This window comes from Dendrobium catenatum, unplaced genomic scaffold (assembly GCF_001605985.2).
Source record: "Dendrobium catenatum unplaced genomic scaffold, ASM160598v2 fragScaff_scaffold_822, whole genome shotgun sequence".
Taxonomy (NCBI): domain Eukaryota; kingdom Viridiplantae; phylum Streptophyta; class Magnoliopsida; order Asparagales; family Orchidaceae; genus Dendrobium; species Dendrobium catenatum.
Window position 1 is genome coordinate 200,832 of NW_021319284.1, and position 23,416 is coordinate 224,247.

General features: G+C 35.4%; 3 protein-coding genes across 8 annotated transcripts in view; all 3 read left to right on the plus strand.

The window, feature by feature from the left end:
• Positions 1-7,383, plus strand: part of LOC110100105 (UDP-N-acetylglucosamine--dolichyl-phosphate N-acetylglucosaminephosphotransferase) — a 39,498-nt gene extending 32,115 nt beyond the window's left edge. For all 3 annotated transcript variants that reach the window (XM_020827503.2, XM_020827504.2, XM_020827502.2), the window contains exons 9-12: positions 6,006-6,066; positions 6,152-6,192; positions 6,266-6,386; positions 7,051-7,383. In XM_020827503.2, the coding sequence (XP_020683162.1) occupies positions 6,006-6,066; positions 6,152-6,192; positions 6,266-6,386; positions 7,051-7,107 (280 nt within the window). In that variant the 3' untranslated portion in view covers positions 7,108-7,383. The remainder of the gene's footprint in view (positions 1-6,005; positions 6,067-6,151; positions 6,193-6,265; positions 6,387-7,050) is intronic.
• A 4,256-nt stretch (positions 7,384-11,639) lies between these two features.
• Positions 11,640-15,951, plus strand: LOC110100109 (inactive leucine-rich repeat receptor-like protein kinase CORYNE). The gene is made up of 2 exons (XM_020827512.2): positions 11,640-13,640; positions 15,312-15,951. Exons 1-2 carry the CDS (start codon positions 12,736-12,738, stop codon positions 15,619-15,621), a joined length of 1,215 nt encoding a protein of 404 aa, XP_020683171.1. The 5' UTR covers positions 11,640-12,735; the 3' UTR covers positions 15,622-15,951.
• Positions 15,952-20,984: 5,033 nt separating this feature from the next.
• LOC110100118 (54S ribosomal protein L19, mitochondrial) overlaps positions 20,985-23,416 on the plus strand; it is a 28,507-nt gene continuing 26,075 nt past the window's right edge. For 2 of the 4 annotated variants that reach the window (XM_028696713.1, XM_028696714.1), the window contains exon 1: positions 20,985-21,523. In XM_028696713.1, coding sequence (XP_028552546.1) covers positions 20,985-21,518 — 534 coding nt within the window. In that variant the 3' untranslated portion in view covers positions 21,519-21,523. Of the gene's footprint in view, positions 21,525-21,782; positions 22,596-23,416 lie in introns of those variants that run through there. The other 2 variants (XM_020827535.2, XM_020827534.2) reach the window with 2 other exon arrangements.

Genomic DNA, 23,416 nt, shown 5'->3' on the forward strand with positions numbered 1-23,416 from the left:
TCACATTAAATAAGGCTATTAAATAAGTCATGATATGACTCTTTTTCAGGAAATCTAATCAGATCTTTTGCATTTAATATTTATATTTTCTTTATACTCTTGGAACTCGTGCTTATTATTATAAAAATAAAATTAGTAGATCACTTCTCAACCTGTCACAGTCCCCTTCACGTTAGCTGTCATTCATTACTTGTGAGCCATCCTCCGCATCCGAATCCAAAAAGCAAAATGATGCCAACGGCTTGTTCGTCGATCCAACATGTCCTTCGACTGTTAAACGACACCGCAGGAGATACATGCTTTGGCGACTATCGGTCGCTCGACCCAGCAGGTCATCTGCAGTCCGCAGTGGCAGGCCACCAGGCTTCACCGGCACCGCCAGCTGACGTGCCGTCTCCATTCCTTGCTCGACGTCGCATGGCTTTTGTTTAATCAAATGGGTTCGCGGGTCGGGTCGGGTCAACCCGGTAACCCGCACAGGTCGGGTCCGGGTTGACAAACTTGACCCGTTTGTAAAATCGGGTTGGGTTAGGGTCAACCTGTTTACGACCTGGTCAAATCGAGTTCGACTCGAACCCGACCCGTTGACCCGAATTGACACCCCTAGACGGGTGACACACTACAACAACAACAACAACAACATCAAGCCTTTATCCCACTACGTGGGGTCGGCTACATGAATCCTTTTTCTCCATTGTGTCCTATTAAAAGTCAAATTCTCGTTTAAATCTAATAAAGAAAGGTCATTCCTAATATTTTCTAACCAAGTCTTTTTAGGTCTACCCCTACCTTTCTTAACACAAGTCAAATCTAATACCTCTACTCTCCTAACGGGTGACACACTATTCTCCAAAATTTATCTCAAAAGTGTGTACCACCAGATCCGGATCCGACCCGGAGATGAGTGAAAAACTGCCTTCAAGACCAAGGATGGTCTCTACGAGTGGTTGATCATGCATTTTGGGTTAAGTAACGCCCCTAGTATCTTTATGAGGATCATGACTCAAGTTTCGCGTTCGTTTATGGGAAAGTTTGTCGTCTACTTTGACGACATTCTTATCTATTGTCAGTCAATTAATCAGTACTTAGACCACTTAAGGCAAGTTTGTGAGGTCTTAAGGAGCAACTGTATGCCAATCCGAAGAAATGTACCTTCCTTGTAGATCGCGTCATATTTCTAGGCTTCATCGTGTCAGCCTAAGGGGTTTCCGTAGACCCCGAGAAGGTGAGGGCCATTGTGGAGTGGCATGTCCCTCAGAACATCCAGGAAGTTCGCAGCTTCCACGGATTAGCCACCTTCTATAGGAGATTCATTCGGAACTTTAGCACTATCGTATCTCATATATTGATTGCTTAAAGAAGGGCAATTTCCACTGGACCCCTGCCGCCACTAGAGCTTTTGATGAGATCAAGCAGAAAATGGTGGAAGCCCCAGTGATGAGACTTCCTGATTTCTCCAAAGTCTTCAAAGTGACCTGCGACGCTTCGGGGGTCGGAATTGGAGTCCTCTCCCAGGAAGGTCACCCAGTAGCTTACTTCAGTGCAAAGCTTAATGATATTCGACAGCGTTATTCCACGTATGACAAAGAGTTTTACGTTGTGATCCAATCTCTTCATTATTGACGACACTACTTGCTCTTGCAAGAGTTCGTCATTTTCTCGGATCACGAAGCTCTGCGTTATATCAACTTCCAAAATAAATTAAATGCACGTTATGGTCGATGGGTCGAGTTCCTTCAGGAGTAGACATACACCCTTAGGCATAAAGCGGGAGTTGAAAATAAGGCTGCCGATGCTCTCAGTCGTCGTATGATGACCACTATTGAAATGAGAGCAGAAGTCGTGGGATTTGACCAAATAAAAAGGGACTATTTGGAGTGCCCCTACTTCAAGGAGACATACACTCTCTTGTCCACAGGTAGCACGCGCCTTGTGGATGATTTCCTATTAGAGGATGGTTATCTCTTCAAAATTCAGAGGCTTTGTATTCCGAACACCTCCCTTAGGGAATTTCTGGTCTAGGAACTCCACGCCGAAGGCCTCGCTGGGAACTTCGGGCGGGACAAAACTATCGAATCCATGGAGTATCGTTTTTATTGGCCCAGCCTGAAGAGAGATGTCAGTCGGCTGGTCAGTCGGTGTCACTTCTGCCAATTGTCCAAGCAATGTAAGAAAAACACGGGTCTTTACACTCCTCTACATGTCCCTAATTGTCCTTGGCATGATGTTAGTATGAACTTTATCTTAGGCCTTCCCAAGACACTCCGTAGGCACGATGCCATTTGTGTTGTGGTTGACTGGTTTTTCAAAATGGCTCATTTTATTCCTTGCTCCAAAACATCTGATGCCTCTCACATTGCAAAGTTATACTTCAATGAGGTCGTCCGTTACATGGTCTACCCAAAACCATTATATCAGATAGAGATATGAAGTTCACGAGCTACTTTTGTAAAACCCTGTGGATGAAAATGGGCACCAAATTGCAATTTTTCATGGCCTTTCACCCACAAACGGACGGTCAGACTGAGGTAGTTAATAAAAGTTTGAGTAATTTGTTGCGGTCTTTGGTTGGTGATCACATTAGATATTGGGATTCCATTTTGCTTGCTGCTGAGTTTGCCTATTATAATTTTATGAACCGAACCACGGAGTTGTTAATAAAAGTTTCATTAGTTCAAGCCTAGACATCCATTAGATCTGAAACCCATGTGTTCTAGGTATAAGATTTCTAAGTCTGCATCATCATTTGTATCCCATTTGCATGAGCTTCATAAAGAATTGCACAACAAATTGAAAGGAGTAATAATGAATACAGACTACATGTAGACATGAAAAGACGCTTTAAAACTTTTGAGGTTGGTGACTCCGTGATGGTGCAGATTCGTCCGGAACGGTTCTCATCGGGAACGGTTAAGAAGTTGCATGCCAAGAGTGCTGGACCTTTCAAAATACTTAATAAAACTAATGATAATGCCTATGTAGTAGACGTGCCTGCAAATTTCAACATTAATCCCTCTTTTAACATAGAAGATTTAGTTGCATATGAATGTCCTGAGTTTAACCCTCCAAATACACTCATACAACAGCCATGTGTGACCCCACCATGTGAGATCCCAAACCTACCTCTACTATCAAATATTCCTAAATCTCCCATAGCAGAAAAGGTGGACACGATCCTAAGTAATAATATCATATCTACAAGAGAAGGTGGGCGAAGGAGATACTTGATTAGGTGGAAAGGAAAACCCGAGTAAGAGGATACTTGGCTAGACCGCGAGGAGTTGCAGTAGATTGACCTAGATGCACTAGAGATGTACGAGACTACCAGAGACACTTACTCGACGGAGTCGAGTTTTCTCTCACCCCGGGAGAATAATGGGGACATCAGATCGTGGAAGGTTTATCAGAGGCGTGACCGCCGATCTACGGCCACGATCGAGTCATTGTACTTTTGATTCATGTTATGTTTATTTATGTTTCATGTATTTGTTTTATTTTTTATGTTATTTTATTGTACCCTTCTAGTAAATGGATGTTGTATGTAAGGTTTGAGGGCATTTTCATCTTTTATTTTTTGAGTCTCATAACTATTTATAGCCCATTGTTTTATTTTCATGGTAATGAATGATTGATTACAATTTTTTCCTTGCATGAGTTCTTGTGAGAGCTTGAGAGTTTGATTGGAGAGAAATCCCTAGGAGAGGGAGATCGGATCACCCACCAACCTTGGAGACGGCCGGGTTCGCGGTTTTCTTCCTTATCATTTTCCTTTTCTCTTCCACCACCACTATTGGACATCATTAAATCCAAGCCATCTCCATCTCCAAGCCATCGTCTCTTTCCAACCGAGCTACACAAATTTTCCCCCACTAGCCGCCGGCCACCTTACCCGAAACCCCCTCCACCCGCCGGCCCTAGCCTCCTTCCCCTTAGATTTCCATTGCCTAATTCGGATTGGGTTAATTGGGGCAGATTTTGAATTCAAATCTAATCAGTTTGAAATTTAAAATCTTTCTAAAATTCTCAAATCTATTTTAGGAAATTTTCTAAATTTAAACCCAAAATAGGAAGCCCCAATTGATTGCCACAATTCCCTCCCACCCTCATGATGCCGCTGGCCCCCCCTCCAATAAATCCACTTGGATTTATTTCTAAACTCCTCCACCCTTCCCTATTTAATTCCAATTGCTTTGGAAAGTATTTGAATTTGAAATTAAATTCAATCTAGATTTCAAATCTTTCCTATTTCCTCTTTATCTTTTTTGGAAGGGTCCTAATTTAAATCAATCAATCAACTCATGATAGATTGATTAAATTAAATCCCTTTTTCCAAAATACATTGCACCTAGACACTTGTTCCCTCCCCTTGCTTGGCCGAACCCCCTCATCCCCCACCTCTTGATTTCTTTCTTAAATTCAAGCCTCTTTCTCTTAGAATTAAAGTGGGAATAATTCCTAAATCCCTCCCATTGAGAATCTGAAATTTATTTCAGATTTTCTACTTGTGTCCCCTCACTTGATCTACTACTCCTCTCCCTCTTCCCTAGGCCGGCCACACCGTGCCGTCCCACTACAAGTTAAAGAGAAACTTCTTTCTCTTCAACAAAGTTCGAGACTGCTAACACCCTTTGGAAGAGATCATCCTTGAGCATCCATGAATGGCGGATCCAGAAACTGAATACTGCCTCTCCTATGACGAGCACGGGTTTGTGTGCATCTTACATTCAACTTTCTTCGACGTCAACCCGATGATCGATCACTCCGTGGAAGATTACATCGAACGAATCTTGGACACGTTAGTGGAAGCTATTGAAGAACAGGGGGATCGTCGAGTGAAGGATTGCCGCCGATCTTTGACGAAGGTTTCCTACTCTTCCTCTTCGTGTCTTTCTTAAGCCTAATCTTTCTTGTGAGTTGATTGTAGTCATGAAAGACGCCTCAATTTGCTTATGCTATAGCTTAGTAAACATAGGGATTTGAGTGTACTTCTTTGCTTACTAATTCTTACTGATAAATTACGGATTTTTATTAAAACTACTATTCCGGCATGATGTTGTTTTCTAATTTATTTTAAAGTTTCAAATCTCTGGTTATGTTTCTTAGCCTAACGGGCGTGACCCTTCTTTCGTCTTACTCCGTCGTTTTTAATGTTTGTTGTTTTCCTCTTTATTCTCTAATCATGAGTTGTGCAAGATCTTACAAATCATCACATTCATACGTAGTTCTACATCATGAAGCGGCCCTATTATAATAGCTGGTAGTTTAGGGTGTTATATTTTGTAATATTTGAGAGGTCGGTGTTTAAGGAGTATTCAACAAGTTTTATGTTATATATAGTTATAAATATCCCTAGTCTATAACTACCCCTGTAGGAACATCAGTTGCTCATACAACTATGCATACATACAGCGCTGATAAAATTACTTGTGCTATATATAATTGTTTTATTACTAGTTTGTTAGAAGAAATACAACTAAAGATTAACAGTTTTATTAAAATTTCTACTCATAAAAATTTCATATATAGAGTCCTGATGAAGAAAAACTTCTTTAATTTTTCAACACCAAATATGCATTGCTTTCATAAACCAGTCACAAGATGTTTTTCATAAGTTGCTATATTGTGCTAAATGAAATGGAAATCATAATACAATTAGCATCTCTTTCCCTCGCCAAAAGTACAGCTAATGGTCAAAGTATATATATATATATATATATAATGTAAAGATCAATTAATAGAAGTTATTACTATTATTATTATTATTATTATTATTGCAAAAAATTGTACGTTCAAGTAACTCATGACTTAATCACAGAAAATTCACTTCTGAGTATGCATGCGAAAGCATGAAAACAACTAGGCAAACCACTAGTTGCAAACATGGGCTCCTTAGTCGTGTTTGGAATCTTGCATGCTGTTGCAATTTTTTTCTAAATCATGAGTTACTTGAACGCAGTTGTTTATTTGATTACTTCAAAATGACTTTTCCATGTTGCAACTAACAGCGAGGCACTGATAGTCTTCTTCTTGCCTCAAGTTCTGAACTTTCTCTTATCATGTCCTCAGGTATTCAGTATCCCACATAACTCCTTCAGTGTCATTTGAATATTTCCACAATAAATCTTTAACTTATTATATATTTGTTTCACAGCTCTTGAAGTTTTATCCCTGTCCAAGGCATCGCCTCCCAAGGTTTCTCTTGAAAACCACTTTTGTAAGGTTTTGCAACCAAATAAGACATTTTCTTAACCTGTATTTCATACAGTTTTGATCCTAAAACTGGGCTGCTTACTGGAACTGATGATGGGACGCTTGTTAACCTATTCCTCAGAAAATTTGGCAAATGCTCAGAAAAATCACTGTGCATCAGGCTTCTAATTTTCCAGGTAATCCCAATTCATGTCCCACTTCACACTAATTATGAAAATATTATCAATCTCTGTTGCTTGCTCGGCTTTAGAATACTCTCTCTTGATAGGTAGGGGTGTCAATTTCGGGTCACGGGTCGGGTTCAGGTTGAACCCGAAACTGACCCGACACTTTTCGGGTCAACCTGAACACGACATGTTTTTGCAAACTGGACAGTTTTGTGGACCCGAACCGACCCGCTTTGGGTTCGGGTCGACCTGACCCGACCCGAATAACTCGGAACAGACAAAAAACTACTAGTTTTGGGGTCCAAAAACTGGTCAATCACCACTTTTCGGGTCAAAATGGGTCAATCTCGGGTTGCCGGGTCAAAAACGGGTTTTCGGATTAACAACGGATCAATTTCGGGTCACACTAATTATGAAAATATTATCAATCTCTGATGCTTGCCCGGCTTTAGAACACTCTCTTGATAGGAAATAACATTATATTTCTCGTGCATAAAAAAAAAATATATTCGGAAATTTCTTCAAATATTTTGTCCTGTAGACCAGTTTCCTCTGTTCTTCTGCAGATTATGTAGAAGGATGGGAAAAAGTTTGTTCAATTGCTTTCTAAATTGCTTGTTGTTAATTGGGCAACTTATGGAGATTCACAGCTGCCTTACATTGTTCTTAGCAGGCTTTGGCATGTCTCCTGTGTTTCTGGTTTAAGCACATCCTTGCAGGTTGGAGGTAGGGATTAGAAACTATTGCAAGCTTTACAATCACCTTGCACTTCTTTTTGGCACATCAGCTTTTTATCAGAACAATATTTATTGAGGATTTTATGCTCATAGTTTTTGCTATGCGTGTCTTGAGGCTATGAATATCTAAAGGTCATAATTTTTTTCCCAATCTGTAGTGTTTATGTATAACTTGGCACCGGTGACAATAATCTGCAACTGAACATTTGTCATTAATCTTATCCCAATTATTTGGAGTCAATTTAATAAGAAATCCATCTGAACTTTTATTTTGTGTTGTATGAAACTGGTAAATCATTTGTAGGGGAAGTTCTTTAACCTAATTTTGGGCCATTAAATATTTTTATTCACCTTAATTTTCTGCTCATTTGATAGTTATTCTGCTTATCATCATATTTGTGCATCTTTGTAATATAATTATGTTTTGGCTATGTTATTGCTTATTGTTTTTACTCTTAGATACTTTTATAGTTTACTTGTTTCATTTGTTTTATGATATATTTATATGATGGATAAGATAGATAAATAGTACATTTCAAGTTGCTTAATAGGTAAGCTTCCTAATGCACGTTTATTTGATGGAATATCTACTGTAGCACGAGAAATTATTCTATGCGGAATCCGGTTATAGAGATGTGTTTGGATGCCAGTAAAATCATTACACGTGACGTGCTTACGTGGAAAGTTAGGATATTCATTTGACTTCTTACTCGGCACGTTTGTCTTTTCGGACTTACTACAGACGAAGAGAAATCCGCAACAAATAAGCAGAAAATGCACAACATATATGCAACAAATACTCAATAAATATGCAACAAATACCCAATAAAATACTCAATCAATACGCACATTTTACGCAACTAATACGCAATAAGTACTTAATCAATACTCAAGTCAAATAAATATCGCGGACTTTTAACTTTCCACGTAAGCATCCGAACACAGCTCTATAATCAGATTCCGCACATAATAATTTCTCCCGTAGCACAGCAGCCCTAAAATGCCTTACAGAAGGGTGCTTTACTATCACAATTATTTTTTTATTTTTTTTTACTTTCCTATCACATTTATTGACGTCTGCCATTCTTAGATTTAGGGTTTAGGGTTTATCCAACACATAAAACCCAATAATCATTAAATAGGACATCTTATAATAGGATTTAGAAAGAGGAGCGTGATATAAATTAAATTTAAAAAGATCAAAAAATGCATTGCATGCTTGCGCTTTGTTTGAAAATTCAAAAAAAAAAAAAAAAAAAAAAAAAAAAAAAAAAAAAAAAACGATTGCATTTTCGGTAAAAATGCAATTTTTTGCGTTTCCAATTTTAAACTATTTCTCTGCTGAGTTTTTTGTGATTTTTTTTTTGCTGTCTAATTGGCGAGAAAGAAAGGGGGAAAGAGAAAGTGGGAGAGAGAGAGACGTTAGAGAGAAAAATTTGTTAGAGAGTGTGTTATATTTTGAAGTTATAAAATATTTCTTGTACCTCCTATTAAAATTTTTTGTTTTTCAAACTTTGAAGTTATAAAAAATATCTATTAAAAAATTTTCAAATTTCAAAGTTATGAAAAATATATATTAAAATTTTAATAGTTATATTTATTATTTAATATTTTAATTAATTTTAATATATATAACTTTTGATTAATTGTAATTAATTTAAATTTTTTAAAAAAGCTTTTGAGTTATATTTTAAAGATTCAATAAAATTAGCTTGAAATAGTATAACTATTATATTTATTTTAAGACATAATTTTTAGTTAACTTAAATAGAAATATAATTTAAAATTAATTTAGTAATCATAATTATAATTGATCGCAAATCTCCGTAAAATAAACCCTAGGCGGGTTCTATTCAATTAAAATTATAAATATAATATTTAATTATTTATATATTATATTTAATTCAAATTAAATTCAGTGATTTATAGATTCATCCTTCTAAATTTTTTATAACAACATTTTAACTTAATTTCTTCTCATAATCATTAGCACAAACTTGTATGGACCTTTTGGAAGCTTTATTTATGGCCGAATATATGAAGCACTACCGAGATTCTCTCATTTCCAATGAATGTCTCCCACTGGCATTCATCCTGACCGTTCATTCCAACAAAGAAATGATCTTAAGATAGATAGAGCACATATGCTCTCTTATCATGATAAAGTTCCATTTTAGGTGTTGAAAGTTCTCTTTCGGCTTTCATAGTTTAGATAAAGGGGGCTTTCGTGAACTTAAACAAAAATCATCTAATGATTAAGGTAATTAATATGGGCAAGTAAGATAGTGCCATAGTAAAAACTTGTAAAATTAAAATTAGGATCAATCAATTTTCAATTTTCAATTTCAACACATTTATTGTCGAGCTAAACTTCATCATAATATGAACCCAACGACATCAAGAGTGATCTAATCATAGCTTGAATTGAACTAAATCAAGGGTCTGAAACATAATTGAAAATTTCAAGACATTAATTGGATGGTCAAATGGTCTCCAAATTGGACATGCTTAGTTGAATCAAACATCTTCATGAGGTGAATCTGACAAGCCTTAAGGCACTTAAATGTTGAACAAGCACCTTATGATCAATGAAATAAATATGGGTCATTTGATATAGTGTTCTAAGTTTTTGTTGTAGTTAAGAAGGATCTCACTCTAAAAAATTATAAATAATCCATCAGTTTTTACATAAAAGGGGGGATGAGAGTTGGAGCTTGAAATTAGCTTGAGATTCAAGATATCTCTCAGACTCAAGTATCCCAAAGTACCCCTGAGTAGAATTGTCGGACCATTCGTTGTTAAGTCTTTATTAATTGATTTGTGAAACCCCTAAATTTTCTTATAAGAATTTTTGATCTAGAACAGTCAATATTTATTTCTGGAGTCATAATAAGTCCAAATCACAAACCGTTTTCGCAATAACATTTATAATGTTGTGTTTTAACTTTTCTATTTTTTTTCATAATTTTTTAACACTGTTGAATTTTCTTAAGAAATTCGCACCTGTCGGTAGAAGTGGGATTTTGGGGACCATTTTCCTTTTGGTGCACTCCATGAATGCATTCTCATGCACTGTATTCTTAATTTAATTCTCACAATTTAGTTAGTTACTAGCAAGTTTTCTAATAGTGATAATCTCCTCAATTATTTACTTAGAAAAAATTCATCATATCTCAACCTAATAATCAATACGAAAATTTGTATTCTTATCACATTATCAAACATAATCAAACATAATAGAGTAACAATTACTCTTTGCATCATCATTTTTTCTTAGGATAAGCTAAAGTGTCAAGATAGTGGAAAACTAAAGGTTAGTAGCATCAAAGAACAAATTGAAGGGAAATTGCATAACACTCAAGAAGATCATAAGTTTGAAGCATTTATTATATTCTACCTCACACCCTCAAATTTGTGTCTTTGACAATGTAATGATTCTCCATATGGATAGCTAGTTTGGATATTTAAATGCATAATAAAGTAAATCAAATGAATTAATTTTATAGAAGATAATGAGGGCACGTCCTCATTCCTCAAGTTTGAATCTCTTTGAATTCAGTTTTTTTTTTTTTTTTTAAAATTCTAAGCAAATGTTCAAAATAATATTTGAATAAGATTGAATATTATTTGGACCTAATTTTGAACCTTTATTTTGAAACTAATGGTCAACCCTTAAGTTTTAAAAAGAAGTATGAATTTTATTCAAATAAGATTCAAATAATTATAACTGTGAAACTTATTTAAATCTAGCACGAACCTAATTTTGAAGCTAATACGCATATCTTAATAAATTCAATGCATAAGTTAGAACTTCATTTGAACAGGGTTCTAACCCATAATATGAGGCTTGGAAGGGTTTGAAAAAATTTCAAACCTAAAGCAAACTCATTTAACTCTCGCTTTTTTATTTAGGATTTTATCCTATTGTTCTAAGCTCCAATTCAAACTTATCTTTAGAACCCTTCTCCTTTTGTCTCATTCCTATTGTAATTTAGAAGGGTGATTGATGATGGGAGAGACAACAGATGAATTCCAATTCAAATTAAATTTTAAAAAAGTAAAGCTCGCCTTTTCTATTGGAATTGGGATAGTGTGACAATTTGATGAAGACTTCGACGACACTAACTTTAAAATTTGCTAGGAAAGAATCTTCGAAGGAGACACACACATATATATATATATATATGAACTCATAGTATTATGATTAGAAAAAAAATTGATAAATCAAGTTAGAGCACTTATTTGATTAAAAAAATATAAGAGATTTTTTTTTAAATTATAAGAATTATAAGGCATATAAAGTCAGAATATTTTGCTTAAATTTATTAAATTTTTAATAATTTAATAAAAAGAGGGAAAAAGTATGAAGCATAATGTAGTAAAAAAAATTGTTAAGAGAAACCTACGGTGATGATTTCGTCTCTTCCCGCACGGGCATGAATCCGAGTATCCGACGCAAGACCTCATTTTTTAATATTTAATCGCTGATGACGATGATATCCGCTTCAGCGGCTGCAAGGCGGGAGTTTCCGACGTTAAAACTCCGCGGTAAAAAATCCTTTTAATTTTTGTGGGACTTCCGTGGTGAAAAATCCAAATTCCCAAAAGAGGAGAGAGAGCGAAGGGACAGAGAAAGCAGAGCAGTCACGCGAATCGAGAGCTTTTTAGTTTTTCCTATTTTCTTATGATAAAAAATTCCGATTCCTGCAATTGTAGTTTGGCTCGCTCCCTTGTTTTTCCTTGCGATAAGGTAATGATTTGCCGGCGTCGGGAGGGAAAACAAAGGGTATTGGCGCTGTCTGAGATGGATTATCTATCAATTTGTCCATAAGGTCGCTTTTTTCCTTTCATTTTATTTTTTAAACTTAGCATGGACTGTGGAGTTTTGTGACTTTTGTCTGTACTGTGTTTTCGCGATTTAGGCTTACTGTTCTGAAAAAATGTTACGGTGTTCTGTTTCTATTTTTCTATGAAATGAACTTGTTTGTAGCATCACAGCTGGTTCGGAAAAACAAAATTCATTAGCTTATTTGAACTTTCTTCTTTAAAAAAAAAAAAAAAACTTATTTTCTAGCGCAGCTAATTTTTCTCTCAAGAGATTTAGATTTGAGGTTTTATACTTTTATGTATATATTATATATGCGAATTTATGATTATATTTATTTAATGAAGCATAAATAAAGTTAAAAATATTCTTTTTCAAAAGATCCTTGTTTTTATGTATATCGAGGCTTGGTGCGCTCCTTGTGGTTTCAGTTTGAGATTCTTTGATTGCCCCCTTCAAAAAATTTTTTTTTGATGAACCCCATTCAAAATTTTCGGTTTTTAGGTGGTTCTCTTGATTTGATTGCAGTTCTGTTTTGTTTTCTGGATACCTAAAAAATGAAGGTAGCCATTTTTATTCTGATTTGTTGTTTTTTAGTTGAGGCTTCGCTGTGTATTGAGGTATTTTAACTCGTCACCCACACCGCCAAGAACCTCAAGGACAAAACCCCCCATCTTGGTTTTTCTCCTGCTGATAATGTGCTTTTAAGTTCAGTATCCAGCAGGGAAACCAAGAGCATCTTGGCCTCTGCTTGAGAATGTCTTGAGTTTCCCACCTCCACCTCACTGATTCTCTCATGGAGAAGAAATTTTTTGGAAAAACCCTAGCTCTGCAATACCTTATTTGCCTATTCTTCCTCCTCTCCCAAATCACAGGAACCTCCTTCTCACCATTTTCTGATTCAAACTTATCGCAACCTCCAAGTTCTTCCCCACCATCCAATCTTCATCCATCCTCAAGCCGCGCCAGTCTTAGGCGAATCCTCCTTGGTATCCTTTTCGGCTCCCTCACTGGTGCTGTTGCCTCCATCGTCTTCCTCTTCTCGATCCGACTATTCCTCCTGTTTGCCAACCGTACCCCAATACTCAAAGGTCCAGTCATCTTCACCCCCAAAATCTCTCCTAAATCTCTGAAAGTTATTTTTTCCGGCAACGATGAATCTCTACAAATGCTTGGTTCCAGCCCCAATGGCAAGTACTTCAAATTATCACTTAACAATGAGGTGACAGTTGCAGTAAAGGTGCTTGAATCCACTTGCTCTAGTGGTTCCCCTGGAACAAATTCCAATTCATGGAAAAGGAAAGTGCAGAGAGAGCTTGAATTGCTTGCAAAGGTTAGCCACCGGAATGTGATGAGCTTGAGAGCTTACGTACGAGACCATGATCGGTTCTCTTTGGTGTACGATTATATTTCAAATGGAAGCCTAGAGGATGCCATGAAAAGGGTGAGATTGAATCGGTTGAGACTGGGATGGGAGTTGAGACTTCGGATTGCGATAGGGATGGCGAAGGGTTTGAAGTATCTACACTTCGAATTCATTCCAAGGATTTTACATTACAATCTGAAGCCCACAAATGTGTTGCTAGATGAAGGTTTCGAACCAAAGTTGGGAGATTGTGGCTTGGCGAGGCTGGTAGTGGCTGGTGTGGATGCGCCAATCTCCTCTTGTTATGTTGCACCAGAGTGTTTTCAGAGTTGCAGGTATGGTCTAAGTTCTAACTTTTAATTATGTTCATGATTCAAGTTGATAAGGTGCCCATACGAACTGCACTTTTATGGGTTTGTGTTTTTTGCTAAATAAGAACTTGTTTCACTTCAAGCATCTGAGACTTGTAGCTTCATCAAATTCTAGCTCCAAATAGTTAGAATCTTGCTAAGGGCATCTCCAACAGAAGATCAAGCCTAACTGCAAAACTTCCGGTATTTGGTTGTAGGTGAACATTGTGACGCTAATATTGACGTGCACTGTGCACCCGCGTTATTTTTTTGTCTCTACCGGATTTGTTGAAAAAAATGCGCTAAGGAGGAGAAAGGAGGTTATCTTCTACGAAGGGAGCAAAATGGAGTTCGATTGGAGATGAATCACGTCATTTTTTAGTTTTAGTGCATTTTGGAGTGAAAAATGAGATTTTTGGTTGGAGATGCCCTAAGATTATGTTGATGTCGTTTGCGCATTTAATCTGAATTCTGCTAACGTTGATCATAAGTGGTTATGTTAATTTTTTTATTGTTAGTTGCCCTTAACAGTGATGTGTGATGACTGGGCTACTGTGTTTGAAATTTATTAATGACTTGCTGCAAACTCTGCAGACTGGATTATTCTCATTGTTGTTGCTACTATACAGCAAGTTGTTGTTGTTTTTTTTAATCATCCACAAAGTTTTACCCTTGATTGATGCTTTAGATTTTACTGCAAATTTTGCCTATTTATTTATGAGCACCAGAGTTTTTAAGCTATTCTACTATTTATCAGCATTTTGATAAGTTCTTAGCTACTTCAACATTTGGTTTCTTGTTGTTGGGTGTCAAGATATGCTTTGAAGACTATGTATGACTTGCGCTATTCTGATGGGAAATTGGAATTTGGTGCTAATTTCATTATGAAGTTGGAGTTTTTTGTTTTATTTTAGGGATTTTTATATACATAACATCTAAAACTATTAAAAATATATATTGAACATCTAAACTTTATTTTTACTAATATATCACCTAAAATCCCCCTTTCTTTCTATTATATCACTCCATTGAAGCGATAAGATACTTGTATTCACTGTGAAAGGATGCCATTGACGGGAAGACGATCACTTATAGTGATTTTTTACGAAAGGTTTAAACGGAATGTTAGAATTGATTAAAAGATGGGTTTTAGGTGGTATATTAGTAAATATAGAAGTTTAGGTGTTAAATATGTATTTTCAATAGTTTTAGTTTTAGGTGTTATGTATGTAAAAATCCCTTTATTGTATTATTGTTCTGTGTATCTGTTCTGTATCTTATTTCTTGGGCGTTCAACTTTAATTAGAATTGATTTAGTACAGATTCATCTGAACAAGGAGAATCCATAATTATAGATAGGCAATACAAGTGAATTTTGGTTATCATTTCTCGTACAAATATTAAGCAAGCTCAGATACCTATAAGGTTTCAATTGTGAAACAAAAAAATGCCATTTTCCTTACCATCCCTCTCATATTTGCAAACTGCATCATGTTCCAATGAATTTTCCACCAAGTATTTGTCAAAAGGGGACCATACAGATAGATCATACATTCTTCATGATACTTATACATAATTGATTCTCTCAATCTCATATATTACAACAGCTTGTTCTAAATCAAATAACTATGGAATTTGTTCTGTTTTATTGAACAGGTACACTGATAAAAGCGACATATATAGCTTTGGAATGATCCTCAGCGTGTTGTTAACAGGGAAAGATCCTTCGGATCCATTCTTCATGGAAGAGATGGGGAGGGGCGGTCTTGGTCCATGGCTGAGGCACTTGCAGCAGGTTGGAGAGGCACGAGAAGCCCTCGACAAAGGAATGCTAGCTGAAGGAGAAAAGGAGGAGGAGATGTTGATGGCAATCAGAATTGCTCTTGTTTGCCTTTCAGACTTGCCTGCTGATCGTCCTTCTAGCGATGAGCTCGAAGCAATGCTTACACAGCTCCACAGCTTCTGATAATCAGATTTCGTTTGGGATGGCTTTTTTATTGCTTCTTAAAGTTGTTTCCTAGTAAAAAATTAAAAATTTTGTACTAAAAAGTTATTTTAAAAAGCAATAAGAAAGTTGTCCTAAACGAAGTCTCAGAATCTCTTTGTGCATATTAGCTCTCATGGTTATGATTGTCTGGATTTCTCTCGGTTTCATTGATGCCTGACCGTTTGGGAGTTTGCCGTGAGCTTCAGCCTTCAGCTATGCTATGAATTTTGATATTTGCATTTAGAATTGTGCAGCCTAAGGCCTCTTGAGTGCTTGTATTGTTTTGTTGACTCTTTTTTTAATATATATATATATATATAATGCAGTAAACGTGAATGAAAAGGCTGACAGGGGGCAGGCATGCATGTGGGAGTACTGGAAAGTCTTTTGATATCTGCCCCACAGAGAGGGAGAGGGAGAGGGAGAGGGCGCCCATGGATTACAAAGCAAAAGAGAGAAGTGGAAAAGCTGAACGCAGCAAAAGAAAGATCGGGCTTGGTGTTGAGTTATTAAGCCTAATTTACTTTGTTCCCCCTATGCTTAATGCTAATGAGATAAGTTTTAATTAGGAGTGTAAATTCTGGTCAACATATCGGGTTTGGGTTGAACCCGGAACTGACCTGGCATTATTTGGGTAAACCCGAACTCGACTTGTTTTTAAAAATGGATCAGGTTTTCGGACTCGAACCTGACCGGATTCTGGTTCGGGTCAACCCGACCCGACGCGAATGACCTGAAGTTGACCTAAAATTGTTAGTTTTCGTGTAAAAATTGGGCCAATTTTTGATTTTCGGGTCAAAATTGGGTAAAAAAACGGGCCAATCTCAAGTTTCTAAGTCAAATAGGAGTTTTCGTGTCAATTTTGGGTCATTTTCGGGTTGCTGGGTCAACCCGAACCTGACCCAATTTTTAAAACGAGTTGATTTGTTGAACCTAAACCCGACCTGTTTCGGGTCCAGGTTGACCATAACCCGAATTTTTCCGAGTCGGGTTCAGATCCTGTCATAAATTGACACCCCTAGTTTTAATTAAGCATTATAAAGTGAGGGAATTTTTTTTTTTTAATGTTTTTGATAAACTTTGCTAGCGTTTGAAAAATGATTAAAAATGAAAGAATGGTGACACAATTTGTAGGCTTATTAATATTGTAATTGCCATTGAATAGGGATATATGCCACAAAATCTCATTCACTAACAACTTCATAATTAATTCACTTTATAAGTTGTTATGTTAACTCTCTGTGGTTAATTTGGAAATCACATGAAAGTAGTAAGCTCTTAGAATAAAATATCTTTTCATTAAATTTAATAAATTGATAATTAATTACAAATTTATTTTAATTACTAGCCACATTTTTCATTCAAAAAAATTCTCTTGCATAAGGTACATAATAGAGCTTATCAATAATCAAAATCCCAAGCATAGACTCACATTCATTTCATATATAGCCAAATATACATAGAAGCCTCTTATTTGGAGATAGATAGCTTGCATACATAGCATATTTCTTATGTTGGAGCATTTATTTGTAAGCATGATTTTAATTAATATATATCAATGTCATCTTAATATGCATGATAATGATTGTCTTGACCCAAATAGGACTGTGCGTCTATTTGAGTAGTTTTGATTGTATATAATTGGGTTATCTCATATATGCATTCCTCATTCTACCATAAAGTATAAGTGATCTTTTCAATCCACCTCTCAACATTCATTTGTTTAGCAATTCTAAATTTTCTTTTCTCAAATTGAGATCACAAATCTAACTCTAGATGATGTAATTTATAGTCACTGATAGAGCACTTCACGATTAGGTTGGGCTGACTATCTTCATAGTTTCGTGATTTCAAGTTTGATAGTATAGACAACGAACTCACGAAATTATGAATAAATTGTTTCTATATTTTCCTAAGCTCCTAACTTTTATGTATCACCTCATTGAGCATTTTCATTCTCTTTTGATTTTGGTAATTGAAAAAAAAAATTGTATAAATTTTTTATATGGAGAGAGTTGTCTCACTTGGTTAGTGTGATGCCCCATTCCTAAGCACCTAACTTTTATCTATCACCTTATTGAGCACTTTCATTCTCTTTTGATTCTAGTAATTCAAAAATAATTATTGCTTAAAAATATTTATATGGAGAGAGAGCTGACTCACTTGGTTATTGTCACTTCTTAGAATCTAAATAAAAAAATTGTTTCTTTTTTATCTTTGTATTATGATCAGAGTTACTAATTATCCATTAATTTTATAAATTCTAGCAAAAGCCAAAGCAAATCAAATGCATCGAAATGTAATTCTATATTCATTCATTCATAATGCAATTTAGAATAGCTTGTAGATTAGTCAATAAATTAATCTATCTTTCAGCTCCTAACTATATACCAAAAAAAGAAATACAAAACAAAATAAAACCTAAAAACACTTATCAACCTCACTCTTTTGAATCACAACTCCTTCTCTGACCTGAAATCATAACCACATAATAAGCTTACAAATCCCAACAAACAACCAAAACTACCAATGCTTCCAATTGAATGCCTCTAGAATCAATATGCATGCTTATCTCAATCTTCATAAAATCATTCATCATCAGTATATACAATAAACAATTTGTGAAATCACAATAAGAACCAAAATGATTAGTAGATCGAAAGCATCTCATAGGAATATATTAATATATAACAAAACAAATAAAAGGTTATAAAACAATGTCAAGAGTCGTATAATAAAATAAATGTTGATTATCTATCAATTATATTTATACTAATAATTTTATTACTCACTTCTATCAATTATTATGTCATATCAGTATGCTGTATTAAAATGTTTATCAATGTCTTTCTTTGTCCATGTCATATTTTATGTTATATTATATTAGTCTTAATATTGGTTTTATTAGTTCTAGTGGCGGAACCACGTTCAGCCCTTATAATAGGGTTAAGTAAGTAATCCCCTCCCTCCCTAAATCTCATCTTATGTCCCCTCTTTTGCCCTAATCGCCTACATATGCGTGAAAGAGTCACACTATGCAATCATCACTCATGTTTTCCTCCTGGCTCCCTCTTCTTCTTCTTCGTACCGTGAGCAGATCTCCACCTCTCCCCTCTAGGTTGTCGGTGCCAACTACCTCTTCTTCATGCTTATGCGTCCACAATTGTTGGCGTCCATGATAGCAGCCATCCCGCCCATCCTGCGTGTTTGTAGTCGTCAAAGCATCTTCTTCAGTTGTTTCTTTGGCTTATCTGGTGAGCCTCTTCCAATATCTTCATCTTACTCATTTTCATGAATCGTGACCTTTTTAAGTATTTTTTTTTTTAAGTTGAGTTTATTTTTTCTGTTTTGTTAAATTTTTGACATTGGTGAATGGTGGAACAAAATTTGCATTTGTTATGTGCTTCTTATTTGTACGGTGTGCCATTTTTGATATCATACCTTTTGCTGTTCCACAAATTCACAACTGAGAGGCATAGACAACATTGAATAATTTAGTTAGGGCTATTTGGCATCCTATTGTACACACACACACAAAACTAAAGAAAAGTTAGCATAACAATCATCTATCCCAATCTTATCCATTGCCATCTTATTAAGTAGGCACACCACATAAATTATCAATGATTAGGGACCAAATAGTTGAAAAATACCTTTAGCAATAAATGTATAAAAAATGATACTTTTTTGTTAGAAATGCAAAATAAAATGAAAAACTAATAATTTTGTTATTTAACAATTATACTGCAATCTAAGAATTTGTTTTGAATTTTATCTTATACCCTTTCCCCAAAAACTAAGACTGGTTCCACCTCTGACCAACTTTATATCAATTCTATCCATCAATAAGTTCATATGCTCTTATGTCAATGTATGTAAACATGGATACAATCATGAATAGCAAGACATGGTGTTTTCATGTATCTTATATCAACATCAAGTGTTAGGTGGCTATCTATGAATAGTCATCTCTCTCTTCTCCTCTTGTCTTCCTCTTCTCTCTTCCTTTCCTTAACTGACAAGAATCTAGAATTGGGATGGGTGGGATGGTGGTGGTGAGATGTGGAGATTTATATAATAAAAATATTTTTCGATGACCAATGCCCAACACCGTGGCGCCCAAGACTAGCACTATTGCGATGGATGCCGCCCCCAAGAGTTAGTGTAGAACAGATAGCAATTTTAATTAGAGGTAATCTATATTTATATTAAATTAATTCATATGTGAAATTTCAATCAAAGAAATATAATTCCGCTTCATCTTTTTTTTTTCAAAATTTAAAATTTTTTTATCAACATTATTATTTAATTATTATTTATTTTTATTAAACTTTTAATTTCTTTTACTGGGCAATCAGATCAGGTACAATGAAAGTTACTATAATTTTTTTATATTGAAATTTAATTCGCAGACATTTGAATTCATAATTTTGTTTTTTTGTTGTTGTCGAATTTAGAAACATAAGAAGCTATCGAGCCTTCATACATTGTTGTAACTGAGCTTATAGGAGTTTTACAAATTTTAATATTAGCAATTATAGCTAATGTTCTTTCAAGGAAATTTCTTGCATTTTAGGTACAAGGTTTGCAATATATTAAAGTTGTTTAAGTTGGCCTTATAAATTATATAATTATTTATTTATAACATATTATATAAAAATTAATAATTATTTATATGCTTTGCATTTGATTAATAGTTTATAACATATTAGTCAAATATAAGTGTATTTTTTTATAAAAAAAAAAGTGTATTTTTTTATAAAAATTTATTAATTAAATTCAATTTGAAGTTATAAGTTTATTTTTTTTATTTTTTAACTCATATTTGATCTTATGATAGAATATATCTTCCAATTAGAATCATATCAATTAAATAAGAAGCAAGATTTTTTTTTTGTTGAATAATGTATTCCATTGATATTAGAGACTGAATAAGCAGCTCAATACAATAAATAAATATTCAATTGATAACATAAATGATAATGAAAATATATCCATATAGGAGCAAGATGTGCTTGTGACATATTTTAAATTATTATATATATCATTTAACAACATAAATTTTTATTAATAATTAATTAATATATATAATTTGTTATTCGGCATCACCAATATATAATGAGTTTCAAATACTATTTAATCATATTATTAAGAATCAAATTCTCTTTAGAATTATGCATATTTTTTTATCATTAAACAAAATATAATATGTAAAACTATTAAATAAATCTTTTTAAAATAAGCAATATAGTCCATAATTTTTTATTTAATTTTTTTTTATTAATTTTGAAAGTTTTATAAACATGTATTTAAATTAGTATTACAAGCGGGCTATTTTGGGCATGAGGAAAGAGAAGCCTAGCGAGCGTTTGCCATCCGCTGGAGTACCGATTGCGCTCTCTTACTCTCTGATGGCAGCCGCTAAAGAGATTCGGCGCCCAATCGCTGCTACGATCCGCCTCACCGTCCCCGCCGGCGCCGCCCGACCGGCTCCTCCCGTTGGTCCCGCTCTCGGCCAGTACCGGCTTAATCTCATGGCCTTCTGCAAGGACTTCAATGCCCGGACGCAGAAGTACAAGCCGGATACCCCCATGGCAGTCACCATTACTGCCTACAAAGACAATACCTTCGAGTTTATCGTGAAGTCGCCGTCGGTGACCTGGTTCCTGAAAAAGTCCGCCGGTATCGAATCGGGAAGCGGCCGCCCTGGCCATCTTGTGACATCTTCCATCACTCTCCGCCACGTATACGAGATCGCCAAGTTGAAGCAGTCCGATCCCTACTCCCAGTTCATGAGTCTCGAATCCATTTGCAAGTCTATCATTGGAACAGCGAATAGCATGGGCATCAAGGTTGTCAGAGATCTGGAGGAATAAAAGAGGTTTATTTCCCTTTTTGCGGTTAATTTTTGATGCTATTATTTCATCATCTAAGTTTGACCATGAGGAAAGTGCCCCGGGTGCATGCTGATCTCTATTTGTTATTGAATTGTTCCATATGCACAAGATGCCAAGAATTTCTTGTGAAGCTTATGTTTGTTGTTAACGTTTATGGAGGTTTTCATGATCTACTAGCGTTACATCTTGCGGAAGCATTTAATAGCAAAAGTTTGAATTCATTTTTATGTTTGTTTGTCACAGGGAGCTGCTCTGATTTATTGATATCCTGTGTTGGAAGATATTTATGCAGTTTATAAGAATGAGAGAGTTTTGCATTATACCAGCAAAAGAAATCAACGTTCAGGCGTAGTATAGAAGAGTAGAATTCATTCGTCTAAACCTCTGGTGGGAAATAATTATGAGGTTGACCCAATTGCAAAATATACTATTTCTAGTGATATTTATAATGGTATCCAACTCCAAGCAGTTCGAGGAACTTTGACATAATTTTAGGCTGTTAGAATGAAAAATGCTTAAGTTGGTCCTCATACGCATTATTAGTAAACAGAGTAGAAGCTAACATCGGTAAGCAGTGTCATTAAACAACATGAAGAGTTAGGCTTCCAGGGAGTGTTGGCACAAACTGTGATTTGTTGTTGTTGCAATCTTGAACGTCTTCTATTTCTTTAGTTAGTTGCTAGTGACATGTTCTTCGTTAACTATCACTAGGAGTAGGCTTGTTGACACTTGATAGTGAGCAATTTAGTTGTTGTTGGTAGTGTCCGTTAGTGGCATCTTCGACATTGTTATTGGCACAAGCGGGATGGTAATCAATGTGAGTGTAATGACTGTCAATAGTGGTTAAGAAATTTCTCCGGGGCTCAGATTTGTAGAGAAAAAAGTCACAGAGCGATTTGAAAATAATGCCTATTTATAAATTTTTGAAAGGTTATTTTAGACTTTGTTTTGAATATTCTTCGTGTTTATTTGATGATCAATACTAAATTCTTTCAGTATCATAATTCAATTGAATAGTTGTTGCCTTGCTTGACATGCATACCCTGGCTAATCTGAGTGGTTTGTGATTGTCTCCTTCGATGATGTCTTAGAAAACTAGCTACACATAGCACATCAAACACCACACTATTAGTGGTGGTGACATCAAGATTTCAATGGAAGGATTGACAAGAAGGTTAGCTGTTGCTTGAAGGGATCTGTTAAAAAAATGCGATGAGATCTTACTACTTGATGAATAAACTACTTTTCCAATAGGAATATTTAGAGATGAACTGCACATGAAATGGTGAAGTTTAGGAGGCATAATACCTTGGAGAAGCTTGGACCTTCTGGAATGAACTGCATATTAATTACGCTTTGACACAATCAAAAGCTCACAACATGCTCCTCATAGTTGAGCAAACTTAACGGTATGTTCGATGGTGGTGTTACCACCTGAGCATTCCACACATAGGCACATTGCCCTAAGTAGATGAAAAATTGGGCCTACTAAGCCCCATCTAGGTCAATCAGGCATCGACGTGTGGGCTCAGTGTCCATAGATCAAGTGCAAAACATTGGATCTTATCCAGGGAAATCACACCCTTTTGTGTTTGTTTGGTTATTCAATTGGCTAAATCATGTCAAATTGGGCACCAATTTATCCCATCTAAATTGCCATGCATGTTTCATATAAAAAATGTGCTTGGTTAAATAGGGATTTTTATAGTCCTAGCAATTACCTCTCCATTTTTTAAGGTTTTTGTTGATAAATCAAACAAATCCTTCATTTCATAGCATACTTAGGATTTTTTTTGGCTTGGTAAATGATCATGAATGAGACATGATTTATGTCAAAACCTCATCAATTATAGTTGCTCTCTATACATCAACATGGA

Coding starts and splice junctions, on each gene's coding strand:
- LOC110100109 (XM_020827512.2), top strand. CDS start 12,736: ATGGAGAAGAAATTTTTTGGAAAAACCCTAGCTCTGCAATACCTTATT. Junction 13,641..15,311: donor GAGTGTTTTCAGAGTTGCAG/GTATGGTCTAAG, acceptor TTTATTGAACAG/GTACACTGATAAAAGCGACA.